Source organism: Heptranchias perlo, chromosome 4 (assembly GCF_035084215.1).
Source record: "Heptranchias perlo isolate sHepPer1 chromosome 4, sHepPer1.hap1, whole genome shotgun sequence".
Lineage (NCBI taxonomy): Eukaryota > Metazoa > Chordata > Chondrichthyes > Hexanchiformes > Hexanchidae > Heptranchias > Heptranchias perlo.
In genome coordinates this window covers 102,068,037-102,087,175 of record NC_090328.1, presented here as the reverse complement: position 1 = coordinate 102,087,175, position 19,139 = coordinate 102,068,037, and the positions used below count along the sequence as shown (strand labels likewise).

The 19,139-nt window shown below is 44.6% G+C and overlaps 1 protein-coding gene across 2 annotated transcripts in view; it reads left to right on the top strand.

Moving 5' to 3' along the window:
• The window catches only part of LOC137321156 (A disintegrin and metalloproteinase with thrombospondin motifs 3-like), a 299,698-nt gene that overhangs the window by 35,582 nt on the left and 244,977 nt on the right, over window positions 1-19,139 (top strand). For both annotated transcript variants that reach the window (XR_010962726.1, XM_067983405.1), the window contains exon 4: window positions 10,352-10,511. Coding sequence is in view for 1 of the 2 variants with exons in the window: in XM_067983405.1 (XP_067839506.1) it covers window positions 10,352-10,511 (160 nt within the window). In the remaining variant the exon portion in view is untranslated. The remainder of the gene's footprint in view (window positions 1-10,351; window positions 10,512-19,139) is intronic.

The following is a 19,139-nucleotide window of genomic DNA, read 5'->3' as shown; positions in this document are numbered from 1 at the left end:
CTTTTCAGGACGACTTTATATTTGGGTAAAAGTCCCTGTGCCGTCTTGGGCACCTGTGATTCCTCGAAAACATTTTACAAGCGCTGTGAAAGTGATCTGATTGAGCTCTGAGGAAAGAATTGCAGCAGGAGTTAAATACTAGTGTTTGTAATTACCAATCATGAACGTCTTTACTAATTGCATTCATAATTTTATACAGCAAAAAATGATGTTGTATAAATCAGCTTTAATATTCAATAGTAACTTTCAAAAGGGAATTGGATATATACTTGAAAAGGAAAACATTTACGGGGCTATGGGGAAAGAGCGGAGGATAGGGATTAATTGAATAGCTCTTACAAAGAGCTGGCGCAGGGATGATGGACCGGATGGCCGCCTTCTGCGCTGTATGATTCAATGATTCTGTGTTATAATTTTGTTTAGCTCCTCAGTCTCGAGCATTAGGTATATCTCCACAAGATAAGTTTTTTGGCAGTTTGATCCGGGATTGTACAGTTGCTCACAGTCTTCTTCCAGAATGTTTGGCAAGGTTTTGCTTCTTTCTGTAACCCTTTAGCACAATACCAAATTACAGGTACGATACCTAGATGGAGGACTCGGCAAGTTGTTAACTAAACAACAGTGGTAAACTTCCAGGTTAATTTAAAAGGAGTATTTCCCACTTTAACCTGGAGGACTCTGGCTGTCAGTAATTTGTTTGAAAAGGTCATTCTTTCTGTGAGGTTTCCAGACTGGTTGAGTTGTTCTTTAAGATTTTGATGGGATATTCATTAAAACAAACATCAGGATTCTAGCTATGATGCCATTCCTTTCCTTGCACCGTTCGGTTGGTAGATTTTACAAAAGGTAGCAGTCCTATGACAGTAGCATGTTCCTGAGATCCTGTGCTCCCAATAGGGAACCACACTTGCGATAGTGCCACAGCTCTCCATTCCCAGTATGGCGACTCGCTAAATGGGACCAACGGTCACAGAATCAGTCCCTCTTGATCTCCACTCCTGTTGTGGAGTCTCACTAGACGGGAGTGTGGATCACTGGATCGTCCCAATAGTGTTAGAATCCTATCTTTACTCCCATTGTGGAGTCTCTCTAGACAGGAGGGTGGATCACTGGATCGTCCCGATAGCGTTAGAACCCTATCTCCACTCCCGTTGTGGAATCTCTCTAGACGGGAGTGTGGATCACTGAATCGTCCCGATAGCGTTAGAACCCTATCTCCACTCCCATTGTGGAGTCTCCCTAGACGGGAGTGTAGATCACTGAATCGTCCCGATAGTGTTAGAACCCTATCTCCACTCCCATTGTGGAGTCTCCCTAGACGGGAGTGTAGATCACTGAATCGTCCCGATAGTGTTAGAACCCTATCTCCACTCCCATTGTGGACTGGATCGTCCCGATTGTGTTAGAACCCTATCTCCACTCCCATTGTGGACTGGATCGTCCCGATTGTGTTAGAACCCTATCTCCACTCCCATTGTGGACTGGATCGTCCCGATTGTGTTAGAACCCTATCTCCACTCCCATTGTGGACTGGATCGTCCCGATTGTGTTAGAACCCTATCTCCACTCCCATTGTGGACTGGATCGTCCCGATTGTGTTAGAACCCTATCTCCACTCCCATTGTGGACTGGATCGTCCCGATTGTGTTAGAACCCTATCTCCACTCCCATTGTGGACTGGATCGTCCCGATAGTGTTAGAACCCTATCTCCACTCCCATTGTGGACTGGATCGTCCCGATTGTGTTAGAACCCTATCTCCACTCCCATTGTGGAGTCTCCCTAGACGGGAGTGTAGATCACTGGATCGTCCCGATAGTGTTAGAACCCTATCTCCACTCCCATTGTGGACTGGATCGTCCCGATTGTGTTAGAACCCTATCTCCACTCCCATTGTGGAGTCTCCCTAGACGGGAGTGTAGATCACTGGATCGTCCCGATAGTGTTAGAACCCTATCTCCACTCCCATTGTGGACTGGATCGTCCCGATAGTGTTAGAACCCTATCTCCACTCCCATTGTGGACTGGATCGTCCCGATAGTGTTAGAACCCTATCTCCACTCCCATTGTGGACTGGATCGTCCCGATTGTGTTAGAACCCTATCTCCACTCCCATTGTGGAGTCTCCCTAGACGGGAGTGTAGATCACTGGATCGTTCCGATAGCGTTAGAACCCTATCTCCACTCCCATTGTGGACTGGATCGTCCCGATAGTGTTAGAACCCTATCTCCACTCCCATTGTGGACTGGATCGTCCCGATAGTGTTAGAACCCTATCTCCACTCCCATTGTGGAGTCTCCCTAGACGGGAGTGTAGATCACTGAATCGTCCCGATAGCGTTAGAACCCTATCTCCACTCCCGTTGTGGAATCTCTCTAGACGGGAGTGTGGATCACTGAATCGTCCCGATAGCGTTAGAACCCTATCTCCACTCCCATTGTGGAGTCTCCCTAGACGGGAGTGTAGATCACTGAATCGTCCCGATAGTGTTAGAACCCTATCTCCACTCCCATTGTGGAGTCTCCCTAGACGGGAGTGTAGATCACTGAATCGTCCCGATAGTGTTAGAACCCTATCTCCACTCCCATTGTGGACTGGATCGTCCCGATAGTGTTAGAACCCTATCTTTACTCCCGTTGTGGAGTCTCCCTAGACGGGAGTGTGGATCACTGGATTGTCCCGATAGTGTTAGAACCCTATCTCCACTCCCGTTGTGGAGTCTCCCTAGACGGGAGAGTGGATCACTGGATCGGCTGTATACTTTTATAGCCCCAATCCTGATCCATGCTTCCATCCAGTGAGACTCGAAGCATTAGAATGGAGCCTCACAAAATGACGCCGATGCGATTGTTATGACCAGAGTGCTGGGCTGTAAAACATTTCTTCTAATGAAAACTGGAATGGACTGAATCAATGATTTAATTGCCAGGAATTTCCTTGAAGCTTCTCCTGCTCTGCTGCCGGATGGTTGACGGAAATCCCATTTAGAGCGAGAGAAACCCATGGAAAATTCCAGGACGTTATATTTACTGTAACCCATTCCTATCGATATTGAAACCATCTCGCCTAAACAGCATAGCCACAGACTCAAAACAAGTTGCCTGTACCATTCGTCTGAAGCCTGACAAACCCAGATTCTCCTTGAGCCCAATCGATTAAGTAAAAAGGCCATCTTCAGCGATGCTACTAGACTTAAACATCCACTCCCTCCACCATTGGTGTATTGTGATGTAGCGTGTACTATCTACAGGATGCATTGCAGCAAATCGCCAAGGCTCCTTCGGCAGCACCTCCCAAACCCGTGCCCTGTACCACCTAGAAGGACAAGGGCAGCAGGTGCTTGGGAACACCATCACCTCCAAGTTCCTCTCCAAGTCACACACCATCCATCCCGAATTGGACATATATCGTCGTTGGTTTACTGTTGCTGGGTCAAAATCCTGGAACTCCTTACCTAACAGCACTGTGGGAGAACCTTCACCACATGGCTGCAGCGGTTCAAGAAGAAGGCTCAGCACCACCTTCTCAAGGGCAACTAGGGATGGGCAATAAATGTCGGCCTTGTCAGCGACACTCACATCTCGGGCATGAATTAAAAAAAGCTTGTTCTGCTACAGTTATTCTACAGGAAATGATCGAGGGATCATGCTGTAACGTAGCGACTGCAGCGAGTGAACTCAATCATGTCAGTGAAGAAATGGCCAACTTTGACATTTAGATGCATAGGAAATACCTTGTGCATGCAGAAATGATTCTGATCAAAGGGGAATTTTCAAAGCAAGTGAAATGAACCATGACAGTAATTCATTAAACTGTTGACATAAAATTAATGGAGTGTGTGCAGGAAAAAAGCAAGTTCTAAACCTTGATGACCAAATCCGTTTTTAAAAAGAAAACGATGAGAAATTTTCCACTGGTGGCACCTGTGGTACCCAGGGTGGGGGAGGGGATAGTTGAGAAATTCAGGGCTGAGCCATTGCCTGAATGGCGCACCAGAGTGTTGGTGGAGATGAATCTGCGCTGGGGCAGAGGGAGTGCTTGTCATGACCTGCTGCAGTGTATCAGGGTCTGTGATGCCCCTTGCTCTGATCTCAACTTGGGAAGAGCCTCTATAAGGGAAAAGGAACAAGGTGCGCAATGCATCCCTCGAGCAATATCTTTAAAACGAAGTAAGACCACAGTAATTTGTGCATTGTACACCTGCATAGCAATTGTAGCCCCTACAATGAGGATTAAAAAAGTGACTGTAGGAGGAATTAATAATGATAAAAGAAGGATATTTGCTCGGTTGGTGCCAGGCTTGGTTTACTGGTAGCACTCTTAACTCTCAGTCTGAAGATCGTGGGTTCAAGCCTTACTCCAGAAAGTTGAGCACATAATCTAGGCTAACACTCTAGTGCAGTACTGAGGGAGTGCTGCACTGTCGGAGGTGCCGTCTTTCAGGTGAGATGTTAAACTGAGGTGCTGTCGACCCTTTCCGATCGACACAAAAGATCCCACGGCATTATTCAAAGAATATTACTGGAGTTCTCCTGGTGTCCTGCTCAAGGTTCATTGGTCAACCAACAGCGAAAACAAATGATCTGATCATTTATTTCATCAATGTTTGTGGGATCTTGCTGTGTGCAATTTTGGCTGCCGTATTTCCTATATTACAACAGTGACTACACTTCAAAAGTACTTAATTGGCTGTAAAACATTTTGGGACGTCCTGAGGTTTTGAAAGGTGCTATACAAATGCAAGTTCCTTCTTTTTCTTTTCTTTTGACGGCACTATGCCTCCAAGCTCTCCCTTGCAAGTCCCTTCCACAGATTCATGGCTGAAAAGGGTGAGGGCCATTTTTCACAGTGTTTGAGATGTGTTAGGAATGGTTGGCCACGTGTCTGTCCTGGTCCCCTCTCAGTGATTACATGCAGCTTTAGCATATAAGCAGAACACATTTAGGAAGATGTTAGCAACCAGCTGAGCACTCCAAAATAAAACCCCTGTGCCCAGTCCACTTCCCTTCTGGGGCCAGAAATGCGCAAATCAGCTGCCTTGCTGTTTTTGCTGGCAGCGCTCTATGCGAGCAGAACTTTGAAGTTCCTGAGTGCCCTTCAGCTTCTGATATATGAAGGAGCATTACAAAAAACCTCAGTGGTGGAAGTGGAATCCATAATAGTTTTCAAAAGAGAAGTCAATTGATATTTGAAAAAGAAGGATTTAAAAGAGTATGGGAAAAGGGTGGGAGAATGGAGCTAAGTTGATAGATTTTGCAGAGAGCTGGCACAGGCCTGATGGGCTGAATATAACATTTGATGTCTGAAATTCTGAGAGTCCTAGCCTGACGGCGGAATTGCAATGGATTGGAATTCCCGTCCATCCGCAGCCAAGGGTATGGACCCCATCCGAAATAATGGGGATAGAGTCTTTTCCTTAATTGGGGTTTGTGGCCCACGCCTCTATGGGCACATCAGATGCACCCGGCCCGACTATTGGCTGGAAAATCGGAGTGGCCCCATCTCAATCTGCTGACGGGGTCCAAGGCACTAACAGGGCCTAAGAGAAAATGCGAATTTATTTTTCAAACTCCGCTCAGGGATCGATTACCTTTGCCAGCAAACCTCTTTAGGAATGCCCAGTTAACTCTCACCTGATGTAGGTCCCGCTGCATCAATTGGTTGGAATTCCTAGGGCATCCCGGGACCATCCCCACCCATGGCACACCCCCACAGCAGTGCTTTAATGTAGGGGGCAGTCGGAAAAGTCACCGGCTGCCTCTTATCTGGAATTCGGGGCAGATTTTACATGGGTGCCCCCAAATTGCGGGCTGTCCACCTGCTCTACATCCTCCCTGACCCATAGAATTTTGAGTCCCGTAATTTTATGATTCCCTGTATTCTCTGTACCTTCCATCTGTGTTCTTTTGGCAGTCACACCCCTAGCTCTGGTTTCAGTGCCATGTTAAAGTGAGCTTTGAGCCCTCATGGTGCATTGCTCAACCTTTTTTATTGACATGTACACTTGAGGTGCTCTTAGGCCTCATCCAGAATTTTGCCTAAGATTGTGTCAAAATTTCATCCACCATAAATAATGAAAATACCAAGATTCTACTGTCTACCACTCAATGGGGTCAATTTTTAACTTTTGGGCCTCCCTCCCATGCCGGGTCCGAAGAAGCTGGAGCCAATTTAAATAGAACCGGCAGGCTGCCCGCCCCAAATGGGCGACCCGAGACAGCTTGCTGATTTCGGGCCAACGCAATATCGGGCGGTCCAGAGGTCATCTGGCCTCCTGTAACCTTATAGGAGGGTTGGTCATGATTGCAGGGGGGGAGGGGAAGGGAAGCCTGGGGTGACAGCAGCCCAGATTATTTTTGTCGGTCCTTGGTGAACACTCCTGCTCCTCCTGGTCCCACAAAAATACTTTAAAATCTACCTTTCTTGGTTCTTTTCGGCTGTACCATCAATGAAACTGATCGAAGTGTGCACAACCCAGTTTGGTCTCAAAATGCAGTCGAGGCCCTTGGACTCCGCATATTAAAAAGGCCTACTGCCTAAAACAGGCTGGCACTTCAGCCGGCCAGTGGCAGGCCCCGTGAAAAATGGCGGCGGACGGTGCAACGCCGTTAAAGGGGCGGTAAGTCTAACGGCCCTATTTTGTGGCTGTTGACACCGTGTAAAGCCCGATTTGGCCAAGTTAAAATCGGTCCTCACCTCTTAGAAGTTAATTGCAGATTTAACGACAGCAATCAGAGAACATAAATGGAAATTAGTGAAAAGCAAATTTAAAATATGTGTATCTATATCATGAAGAAGTTCCTTCCTTAAAGAATGATAAATGTTTGTAATGGTCTCCTAGCAAGATAGAAGAACACACAAGTGTATGGGGAGAAGGAGCTTTTTCACTGAAGTTGTGGAGGATGTGCGGGAGAACCCACATATAAATTCACGTTCTCTATGTTTTTAATTCTATGAACATTGGTGGTGTTCAACATAATTGGATGCTGTGATGGGAGCATAAAGGCACTAGGGAGATGCGCATTGGCAGGTAAGTTAAGGTTCTGGAGGGAAGAGCTTCAATTGGAGAGCTAGGATACTAGAGGGATGGACTTCAATCGAAGGGTTAGGGTACAAGAGGGATGGACTTCAATCGAAGGGTTAGGGTACAAGAGGGATGGACTTCAATCGAAGGGTTAGGGTACAAGAGGGATGGGCTTCAATCGAAGGGTTAGGGTACAAGAGGGATGGACTTCAATCGAAGGGTTAGGGTACAAGAGGGATGGACTTCAATCGAAGGGTTAGGGTACAAGAGGGATGGACTTCAATCGAAGGGTTAGGGTACAAGAGGGATGGACTTCAATCGAAGGGTTAGGGTACAAGAGGGATGAGCTTCAACTGGAGAGTTAGGATACTTGAAGGATTCAAAATTCTCTAGATTCTGGAACAGTCCCAGTGGACTGGAAGGTAGCAAATGTTACCCCGCTATTCAAGAAGGGAGGGAAAGAGAAAACAGCGAACCACAGGCCAGTTAACCTGACATCGGTCATCGGGAAAATGATGGAATCCATTATTAAGGAAGTGGTATCAGGGCACTTAGAAAATCATAATATGATTAGGCAGAGTCAACACGGTTTTATGAAAGGGAAATCATGTTTAACAAATTTATTAAAGTTTTTTGGGGATATAACTAGCAGGGTAGATAAAGGGGAACCAGTGGATGTAGAATATTTGGATTTTCAAAAGGCATTCGATAAAGCGCCATATAAAAGATTGTTACACAAGGTGAGGACTCATGGGGTTGGGGGTAATATATTAGCATGGATAGAGGATTGATTAAAGGACAGAAAACAGAGAGTAGGGATAAATGGGTTATTCTCAGGTTGGCAGGCTGTAACTAATGGGGTGCCGCAAGGATCGGTGCTTGGGCCTCAGTTATTTACAATCTATATTAATGTCTTATATGAAGGGTCTGAGTGTAATATATCCAAGTTTGCTGATGATACAAAACTAGGTTGGAAAGTAAGCTGTGAGGAGGACACAAGGAGTCTGCAAAGGGATTTAGACAGATTAAATGAGCGGGCAAGAAGGTGGCAGATGGAGTATAATGTGGGGAAATGTGAGGTTATTCACTTTGGTAAGAAGAATAGAAAAACAGAATATTTTTTAAATGGTGAGAAACTATAAAATGTTGGTGTTCAGAGAGACTTGGGTGTCCTCGTACAAGAAACACAAAAAAGTTAGTATGCAGGTACAGCAAGCAATTAGGAAGGCAAATGGCATGTTGGCCTTTATTGCAAGGGGATTACAGCACAAGAGTAAGGAAGTCTTACTACAGTTGTGCAGGGCTTTGGTAAGACCTCACCTGGAGTACTGCATACAGTTATGGTCTCCTTATCTAAGGAAGGATATACTGCCTTGGAGGCAGTACAACGAAGGTTCACTAGATTAATTCCTATGAAGAGAGGTTGAGTGGAATGGGCCTATACTCTCTGGAGTTTGGAAGAATGAGAGGTGATCGCATTGAAACATGTAAGATTCTAAGGGGGCTTGACAGGGTAGATGCTGAGAGATTGTTTCGCCTGGCTGGAGAGTTTAGAACTAGGGGGCATAGTCGCAGGATAAGGGGTCGGCCATTCAAGACTGAGATGAGGAGGGTCTTTGGATCTTTGGAATTCTCCATCCCAGAGGACTGTGGATGCTGAGTCATTGAATATATTCAAGGCTGAGATGGATAGATTTTTGGACTCTAGGGGAATCAAGGGATTTGGGGATCAGGCGGGAAAGTGGAGTTGAGGTCGAAGATCAGCCATGATCTGATTGAATGGCGGAGCAGGCTCAAGGGACTGTATGGGCTATTCCTGCTCCTATTTCTTATGTTCTTAAGGATAAACTGCAGCATAGGTGGTGGGCCAGCTGTGCTGGATGAAGATATTAATAAAAAAGTCAAAATGTCTAGTTGCCATTTTCCCAACTCTGCGAGGCAACCAGCCTATGAAATGACAAAAGGCCCCATTTCCAGTACACAAGTGTGCCTGCTACCTGTGGACATTTGTAGTATTGATGGCAAGAGAAGCAAAACTGGTGGGAATTCTGGCAGATGACATCATTTGCCAGGCCCACTCTTTCTATGACATTTACACTCCCCGCCCACCCCGCCCCCCCCAGAAAGTAGAAATTTCAGGAGTGGAGTATCAAATACTTTCGAGAACACTGTGGTTTGCGATCTTCTGACTGCATGGAAGTGTCATCTTTGGAATGCGTCGGCTCAGAACTGAATATGTAGATTGTTCCTAGAGTGAAATTGCATGTAGCTGACTACATTCAGAGGTCAGCAAGACATTTCACCAGCTTTCTCTTCTTATTAGTTTTACCTGTGATTATTCACCCCTCTCCGTAGATTAAATAAATTGGGGAGATTGTAAACGGTCTTGTTGGGAGAAGTGGGTTCAATGGGTCAAATGGCTTTTTCTCAATCTCTACTCAAGGACTGTCCATCATCTAACACAATGGCTGTTGTCTTTGAGTGCCTTTCTGGTACAACGGAAAATTAAATTCCTATTTTATAGCAATTTTTTGTCGAAAATTCAGACTCAGTGTTGTGAAATTATGGTGCAGTACATTAATAAAATAATTCTCCGACCTTGAAATTCCTCTGTGCATTATTTCATGGAATCATAGAATCTTACAGCACAGAAAGACGCCATTTGGCCATCGTGCCTCTTTGAAAGAGCTATCCAATTCGTCCCACCCCCCCTGCTCTTTCCCCATAGCCCTGCAAATTTTTTATTTTCTAGTCTAGATCCAATTCTCTTTTAAAAGTTATTATTGAATTTGCTTCCTCCACCCTTTCAGGCAGTGCATTGCAGATCAACTCGCTGCATAAAAAAAATTCTCCTCATCGCCCTTCTTTTGCCAATTATCTTAAATCTGTGCCCTTTGGTTACCAACCCACTGTACAGTGCAAACATTTTCTTCTTATTTACTCTATCAAAACTCCTCATAATTAGAGGAACCAACCCATATATGTTGAAGCGATTAACACCTCCACTAAAAGAGTTGAGAGAGCAAGTTCATGTGTGTTTTGAAGCTGGTATCTCACAGGAGCCCTGTCTTTAAATCTTCCTATGCCAGTTACTCAAATTTCTCATTTTTAAATTGGTGAATAAATTCTCCCAGGAAAAAAAACCTGAAGATTTGTGAGTATTTTTTAACCAAAGAAAGTTTGCAGATGTTTTGAGATTGGAGTGAATTTGCTTTTGAAAAGTAATAATTGGGTTGAGTGCATTTATGTACTTTGAATTTTTTTACTCTCCCCCTTAGAAAACCTGTTTTGGACTTGTTTGTAACCTAGTTTTGACTCTCTCATCAGGCTGGCATTATCCGAACAGATCAGGAGGAATATTTTATTGAACCACTAGAAAAAGGCAAACAAGCAGAGGAAGAGGAGAAGGGTCGAGTTCATGTGGTGTACCGCAGGTCAGCTGTCCAGCACTCAAAGCCTGAAACCCTCGGTGACATTCATCAAACAGGTGGGTGTGTGATCTAGTCCTTGGAATAGCATTAGTTCAATGTGTTTGTTCATCGGAAAACAAATAGCGGGCAGACGATGAGACCAGAAACAAGCTTTCTTTACTTATTTTACCAAAAGGAGGAGTCTGTGGCTTGAGGTTGTTAAAAAATGTCTACAAAACATTTTTTTGCAAAATGGGGAGTGCATCTGACGCCAACAGCATGGTAATAAAAGAATTTTTCCGTTTCATGTTTTTTTCCATTAAATACACAGCTAAACAAGTGTTTTCTCGTGTTGATAGAAAGCCTCAAGTTTTATTGTTGTCATGTGACTGAATTGTAAAATGTTTCTCAAATAAGAAGCCTGACATTGGGATCTCTTGGCAAATTAAACTGTATAAAGATGAACAGCTCACTGAGTTTTGCATACCGATGGGAAGGGCATTTATAGGATGGCTGTTCATGGCATAGATATTCATGGGGTGGACATTCATGGGATGGCTGTTCCTGGGATAGATATTCATGGGGTGGACATTCATGGGATGGCTGTTCCTGGGATAGATATTCATGGGGTGGACATTCATGGGATGGCTGTTCCTGGGATAGATATTCATGGGGTGGACATTCGTGGGATGGCTGTTCCTGGGATAGATATTCATGGGGTGGACATTCATGGGATGGCTGTTCCTGGGATAGATATTCATGGGGTGGACATTCATGGGATGGTTGTTCCTGGGATAGATATTCATGGGGTGGACATTCGTGGGATGGTTGTTCCTGGGATAGATATTCATGGGGTGGACATTCGTGGGATGGCTGTTCCTGGGATAGATATTCATGGGGTGGACATTCATGGGATGGCTGTTCCTGGGATAGATATTCATGGGGTGGACATTCGTGGGATGGCTGTTCCTGGGATAGATATTCATGGGGTGGGCATTCATGGGATGGCTGTTCCTGGGATAGATATTCATGGGGTGGACATTCGTGGGATGGCTGTTCCTGGGATAGATATTCATGGGGTGGACATTCATGGGATGGTTGTTCCTGGGATAGATATTCATGGGGTGGACATTCGTGGGATGGCTGTTCCTGGGATAGATATTCATGGGGTGGACATTCATGGGCTGGCTGTTCCTGGGATAGATATTCATGGGGTGGACATTCATGGGCTGGCTGTTCCTGGGATAGATATTCATGGGGTGGACATTCATGGGCTGGTTGTTCCTGGGATAGATATTCATGGGGTGGACATTCATGGGCTGGCTGTTCCTGGGATAGATATTCATGGGGTGGACATTCATGGGCTGGCTGTTCCTGGGATAGATATTCATGGGGTGGACATTCATAGGATAAATGTTCATGGAATGGGCACACATAAGATGTGCGCACGAAGCATAGGTGTTCATAGGATGGATGTTCATGGGAAAGACGTTTAAAGGATGGGTGTTAATGAGATGGTCATTCAAGGTATGAATGTTTATGGGACAGGCAATCACGGGATGGGCATTCATAGGATGGGTGTTGACTGGAGGGCACTCCTGAGATGGGCATTAATGGCATGGGCACACATGGGATGGACACACACAGGATTGGCATTAATGGGATGCATGTTCTTGTGATTAATATTCCTGGGATGAGTGCTCACAGGAAGGACATTCATGGGATGGGTTTCCACAGGAGGGATATTCATTGAATCCGCATTCATGGGAGGACTACTCATGGGTTGGGTGTTCGTGGGATGTGCACTTATGAGATTGTCGTACTGCTACTCATGGGTTGGGCATTCATGGGATGTGTGTTCATGCCTGCAGTTCGTGACATAGTGAAATTTCTGATCTCAGTCGTACTTTCAGTCTGTATGTCAATTACAAGCCAGGGACTTTTCCATCAGAAGATGAAAAAGATCCGTTATCCTGGGCTTACAAGTAGCTGTCTAAAGGGACATATTTGCTAGAGAGCTGAGCTCTTAGCTGGGAAAGCCTGTGATGTGAGGTGAATAGAATTGCGGAGAAAAACAAATGTTTTGTTGTGCTGATAGAAAACCCAAGTTGTGTTGCGCCTACTTGTAAGCCAACTCTTGGTTGACTTGGCCTCCGTGCATTTACATTTTTACTCAGAGTGAAAATGCTGAGACTACTTCCGAGCAGCAGATGAGCATCATTTTGCAATCTTGTTTACATTGTACAGCAGGCATTGCGAGATTCTGGCAGCACAGAGCCTCATTAGATGAGAGCCTCATTAGGGTTTCATTTCCCAATTGTAGTGAACGATGCATTTGGCCACTATGACCTTCTGTTGGATATATTTACAATCACTGAACTGCATGCTGATTTCACTTGTTAGTTTTTGCTAAGAACCAGATATGTTGATATTGGCAGCTCAGAATAATGGCTGGCAGCAGAGCATGTTTCATAAGGATCGATCTACAAAGAGAGGTGCTTTATTGAAAAGAAATGAAATTTCAACTATAGCAAGAGTGAGTATAGCAACAGAAGGAAATAAGGAATGATACAACAATTATAGAAAGGGGATAAGAAATGATATAACAGATATAGAAAGATTTTATATAAGGAATTATACCGCAGCTATTGAAAGGGTGGAGATAGTAGCAATTGGGGAGAAGAATGATTTAGCACTTATCAAAAGGGTGGGAATAGCGGCAGAAGGGGATAATTTGAAATAATTTGGACAGTAAGGGGGCAAATTACTCATTGCAACTGGTATAGTTGAGCAGGTGGATGGGAAACTGTTTGGGGAGATAAGGAAATTGTAGAACATTGTACTGTACTAACCGTGGGAGATTTCAACATCGGGGAGATTGAATGGGGAGATCAGGGCCAATCTGAAGAGAGGCAATGAGATGACAGACAAATTCATTGAGGCAGTTTCCTCAAGCAACATTCAAAGATGGTTACTGATTTTGGAGAAGAATTTTTTGTCAATATTAATTGGGAAACCAGATTTATAAATGGATCAGAAGGAAAATAGAAAGGATACAGGATGGAGAAAAAAAGTATTCTGTTTTAAAAAAGGAGTGACACAGCAAGATCTAGACACAGAGTGTTAACAAGGAGGTTAGAAGGAACATACTTTGAGGATAAAGAGAAATCCCAGAATCAGTAAGAGGGACCCAAGGAACTTTTCAACTGTGTTAATAGTAGAAAGAACGTCAAAGTACAGGTGGGTCTATCAAAGGCTAAATTGGGTCCAGATATTCCAGATGATCAACATAGAGCAGATATATTGAATGGATTCTTCGCATCAGGTTTCACAAAGTACTGTAGACAAATTCCAGTAATAGTAAATCCATTTCACATATAGAAGTTAATATACAATATGCTATGCAGAAATTAGATGAATTAAATATCCACACAGCTATCTTCATTCCATCTCTCAGTCTCCACTCCATCTCTCAGTCTCCACTCCATTCCAATCTCTCAGTCTCCATTCCATTCCATCTCTCGGTCTCCACTCCACTCTCTCGGTCTCCACTCCACTCTCATGGTCTCCACACTGCCTCGCGGTCTCCATTCCACTCTGCCTCGCAGGTCTCCATTCCACTCTGCCTCGCGGTCTCCATTCCACTCTGCCTCGCGGTCTCCATTCCACTCTGCCTCGCGGTCTCCATTCCACTCTGCCTCGCGGTCTCCATTCCACTCTGCCTCGCGGTCTCCATTCCACTCTGCCTCGCGGTCTCCATTCCACTCTGCCCCGCGGTCTCCATTCCACTCTGCCCCGCGGTCTCCATTCCACTCTGCCCCGCGGTCTCCATTCCACTCTGCCCCGCGGTCTCCATTCCACTCTGCCTCGCGGTCTCCAATCCACTCTGCCTCGCGGTCTCCATTCCACTCTGCCTCGCGGTCTCCATTCCACTCTGTCTCGCAGGTCTCCATTCCACTCTGTCTCGCAGTCTCCATTACATTCTGCCTTTTAACTTTCAATTTCAAAAGCCTGACTGACTATCTGTGTTTCTGCCTCTGTGTTTTATCTCCCTTCTGTTGGTATAGAAAGGAGTCAGAGCCTTTACAGCACAATGGGCATGAAGTGATTATTGAGTGTTGAGATAGGCTATCAAATTGCTTATTATTTACAGTCTATGGGGAAACAACATCAAAACTAGCTCATTAACATATTAATTACCTCAGTCATCTCAGAGCTTTTTTTTGACTTGAACAAATACGCTATGCTTTCAAGCACTACATAAAGAAAGAAAAGAAAGACTAGCATTTATAGATCACCTTTTACAACCTCAGGAAGTCCCAAAATGCTTTACCGCCAATTAAGTACTTTTGAAGCGAAGTCACTGTTATAATGTAGGAAACATGGCACAGCAAGATCCCACAAACAGCAATGAAATAAATGACCAGATAATCCGTTTTAGGTGTTGCTGAGGGATAAATGTTGGCCAAGACACCTGGAGAACTCCCCTGCTCTTCTGTAAATAGTGCCTTGGGATCCTTTACGCGCACCTGAGGGGGCAGATGGGGCCTCGGTTTAACATCTCATCCGAACGATGGCATCTCCGACGGTGCAATACTCCCTCAGTACTGCACAGAAGTGCCATCCGAGATAACATGCTTAAGTCTCTGGAGTGGGACTTGAATCCGAAACCTTTTAACTCAGAGACAGGAATGCTACCACTGAGGCATAGGAACATTGGAACAGGAATAGACCATTCAGCCCCTTGAGCCTGTTCCGTCATTCAGTGAGATCATGGCTGATCTGTATCCTAACTCCATTTACCCGCCTTGGCTCCATATCCCTTAATACTCTTAGCTAGCAAAAATCTATCAATCTCAGATTTAAACTGATTAATTGAGCTAGCATCTACTGCTTTTTGTGGGAGAGAGTTCCGCCCTTTTGTGGTTGACATGGCTGACACCGAATTAAAAGTAACTATTTTTCAAAATCTTTGTGGAAAAATGGATAAAAGATCCCGAAGCGTAACAGTTCTTTATTTACAATCACTATGTTCTGTTGCTACTGTTGACGATGTTGTGCCATACAAATGGAATAGTTGTTCCAACAGAAGCAGATGCCTCTGTCACAGGTTGAATCCATTCTCTTACAGTTCTGGATACCCGGCTGGAGGGGTAACATATAAACTGTTGCTTTGACATGCAACAACTGCAATTTGAATAAGGAAGGTGCACTGTTCTACTGAAAGGTGAAAATACTGAAAGCAGGATGGTGTGTACACTGGAAGACCACCCACATCACTGTCTGCTCCACTGCTCTAATTGCATCTGTGTTCTAAAAACTTCTCAAATTACAGACTTTTTGTGGTCCTTTGTCCCTCTGTTAGATTCCCAGCAATGGTATGACTTGTACCATGGAACTCTTGCAGTGTAGCATGTGTTACAAACCTCTCTATAATATAGTGGTGGCAGTATAAAGGAAAACCTCTTAGTAAGTGACCCCCTTTCTGAAAACTCTGTGACCTGAAGGGATTGTTCCCGTCACCAGTATACTATTTTGCAGCAGGAACTTTGCAAGAAAAAAGTAATGCTGTCCAGAAATTTTACACAAAAGTATTTTGCTTGTTGGCGTAATTCCAAAAAACAATTACAGAGCAGCCAGAAATACATGTACAAAGTTGCTGAAGGAAGGAACTTTTTTTTTACTGAATGTGCAGATTAACTTCAGTGAAAGAGTGCTCCACATTTTAAAGGGTTTGAAATGAGGGTAGAATTTGTAACACTTCAGAGGTTTGTTTAACAGTGGAATGTTTTTAGCACATTTTGAATAAGATGTTGCTTTCACTAGCCCCGATTTTAACTCTGGGCGAGTTCGGGGTGCAGGGAGCACGGAAAAACACGTCAGAGAGTTAAGCATGAGACTCGGACCATTTTAACTGGCGGGCCTCGTTTGAATTGTTCTGGAACTGTCTCCTGCCCAGAGCCAGTGAGAATCATGTCAACGCCAGCGGGCAGGAGCTGGAACAGGAGCCAGATGCCGCCGGGGACCCAAGGGAACAGTCCCTGACATAACTTTGAGTGCTGGGGAAGGGAGGGTGTGATTTCCAAACAGATGCCAGTGCTGGGTGGGAGGCAGAAGGCCGGGGGCTCCTCCTAGCCTAGCCCACAAGGAATCCTCGCTGAAATTATTTAAAAAAAACTTACCTTGGTCTCTTTTTGACATCCCGCTGCCTCCTGCCAGAAATCGCTGGTGGCTTTGACACTATGCGTGCCTCACGATTTTTTGAGTTAAAGTCTCGTTGAGGCACTGATGACATTATCAGCCCATGACTTTTGAATGTTAAGTAGGCCCCCGTCTGCTGGGAACTGGCTGTCCTACTGAACAATTTTCTTGCTGAATTAAAATGGCAATGGGCAGGAATATGATGCAAACCCTCCCAACTGCCATTTTAACTGCTCACCCGCCCCATTTGGGTCGGGCGGGCTCGGTTAAAATTGGGCCTACTGTTTCTATATCAGTCACCAAAATGTTAGCTTTAATATAAGATAGTCACTAATAAATCCCATAGGGAATTCAGGAGAAGCTTCTTTACCCAAAGAGTGGTAAGAATGTGGAACGCACTAACACAAGGAATAGTTGAGGTGAATAGCGTAGGTGCATTTAAGGAGAAGCTAGATAAGCACATTAGAGAGAAAGGAATATAAGGGTATGCTGATAGGGTTAGATGAAGAGGGGTGGGAGGAGGTTCATGTGAAACATAAATGGCACCACAGACCAGTTGGGCCAAATGGCCTGTTTCTGTGCTGCAGAATCTATATAATAGGTTCGGGGTGATTTTAACCCAGAAACTGGGCCAGTAGGCAGTTAAAATACCCCGGGTAACTTACTCAGTGGAAATTCACCCAAATCCCACTGACTGTAATTTTACTCAGGCTTCCAGGCGGACGGCCAAGCTGCCCGCCCAAAGCTGGCAGAGTCCTTCTTTTAAAAATGCAGATCGGGACCAGACTGTGATTTTATCTCAGGCTTGAGTGGGGAAGTTGCTGTTGTTTTCCCGCCAGCCTGAAGAGAGTCAGGACTTGTTGGGAAGATGAAGAGGCCCAAACAGGTAAGTTTTTTACTTTCCATTGTGAGGCCAGGAGGAACAGTGTTATAAATTGGCTAGCCCGGTGGTGAAGAATAGAATACAAGAGTCTAGTCTTCAGTTGTTTCCAAACTTTTATTCACAGAGCTCCACATTACACCCACACCACACACTAGTTCAGCTCTCTTACAAATGGATACAAGAGAGTTCCCAATTGATACGCACCATCTGAATACTATTAACACTAATTGATAGAAATTACATGGATTCAATTAACGAGCACCCCATCCGGATTCCTCCCGCAAGTCCCCGCCGAACCCGTCGTGCCCACACCTATCCTCATTCTTGTAGATGGCCAAGGGCCGCCTGTTTTTCTGCAGACTGGCAGCCACTTTCCGCCCCCCTTCCCGCTGTGCCATGAAGGAAGTGGACCAGCAGCATGTTAATGAGGCCCAGGAGTTAAAATAGCCTGGCTTTCAAATTTTCTCCAGCCAGTGCGTCTCGCACTCGTATCCCGTCCAAAACCCGCTCAGAGTTAAAATCAACCCCTCATTTTTAGATGGCGCAAGATGTCATTTGTAGAGTGAGTCAGAATGACTTTCTGATCAAACACATGGATTACAAATTCCATAAATCTCTCATCATAGGCTGATGAATCTCAGATGCTCTGAGATCTTAAAGGTTTATGTGTCTCAGGAGCTGTGTTCGCACTCTGATTATGATGCCGGAGCGAAACAGTTTGTCTTTACACTGATATTGCAGTTACTGTGTAAATGCAGCCTTAATCCAACATCAGACTCGACCTGAGACTGGAAGGAAGTGAATAAGACTGCCTGGAGGAGGTCGTCTCACTGTTTTGCTTTGGAATCAGTTCAGGCCTTGGCACCCGATTTACACTCCAAATTTAACATCAATGTGAAACAGTTTCGGCTTGGCACTGACACTTCACTTGTGAAAGTTGAATGAACCCCGAACTGTTAGGAGATTGTAGAAATATACCCTCAAAATACAATTTCAAATATGTTTTTTAAAATCCTTAACTCTTTCTTGCCCTCTCTTCCCTTTCTTTTCTATTCACTAGCGAATCGACATCTTGTGTGGAAGCTTTACTAAGATAGTTGTGATGGGATGAGGATTCAGCACAGGAGTGGGACATATTTTGCCAGTAGCAGAAGTATGGTAGAGGGCAATGAATGGGTCTGAGGGAGTTAGAAAGCCAGTAATGCCCATTGTGGCAGAAAAATTCCACTTTACACAACTGGACCTATCCAGTTACTCCAAATTAAATACTTCCTCCAAAACCGAGCAACACTCCACAAATCCCAACCCACATCTAATCACTTAGAATTACTCCTGCCCAATTCCCAAATGACTAGAAATGCATCACCAACATGCACACTGCATTCACCTCCGCATTGGAAGACCCCACAGAGAGTGTAAAGACGATCCAAAGGGGACCAGATAACAGAGAAAGAATGGAAGAAAGTTAGCAGATAATCCCTCGCAAATGCTACATGCAGCAAAATGCAAGGTCAACTCAAAATTTGACATAATTTTCTCATTAATTTACCAATTCTCTATTTTTTTAAAATCACTGATTCATTTAACATATGTAAGGAGTCGCACAACACCAGGTTATAGT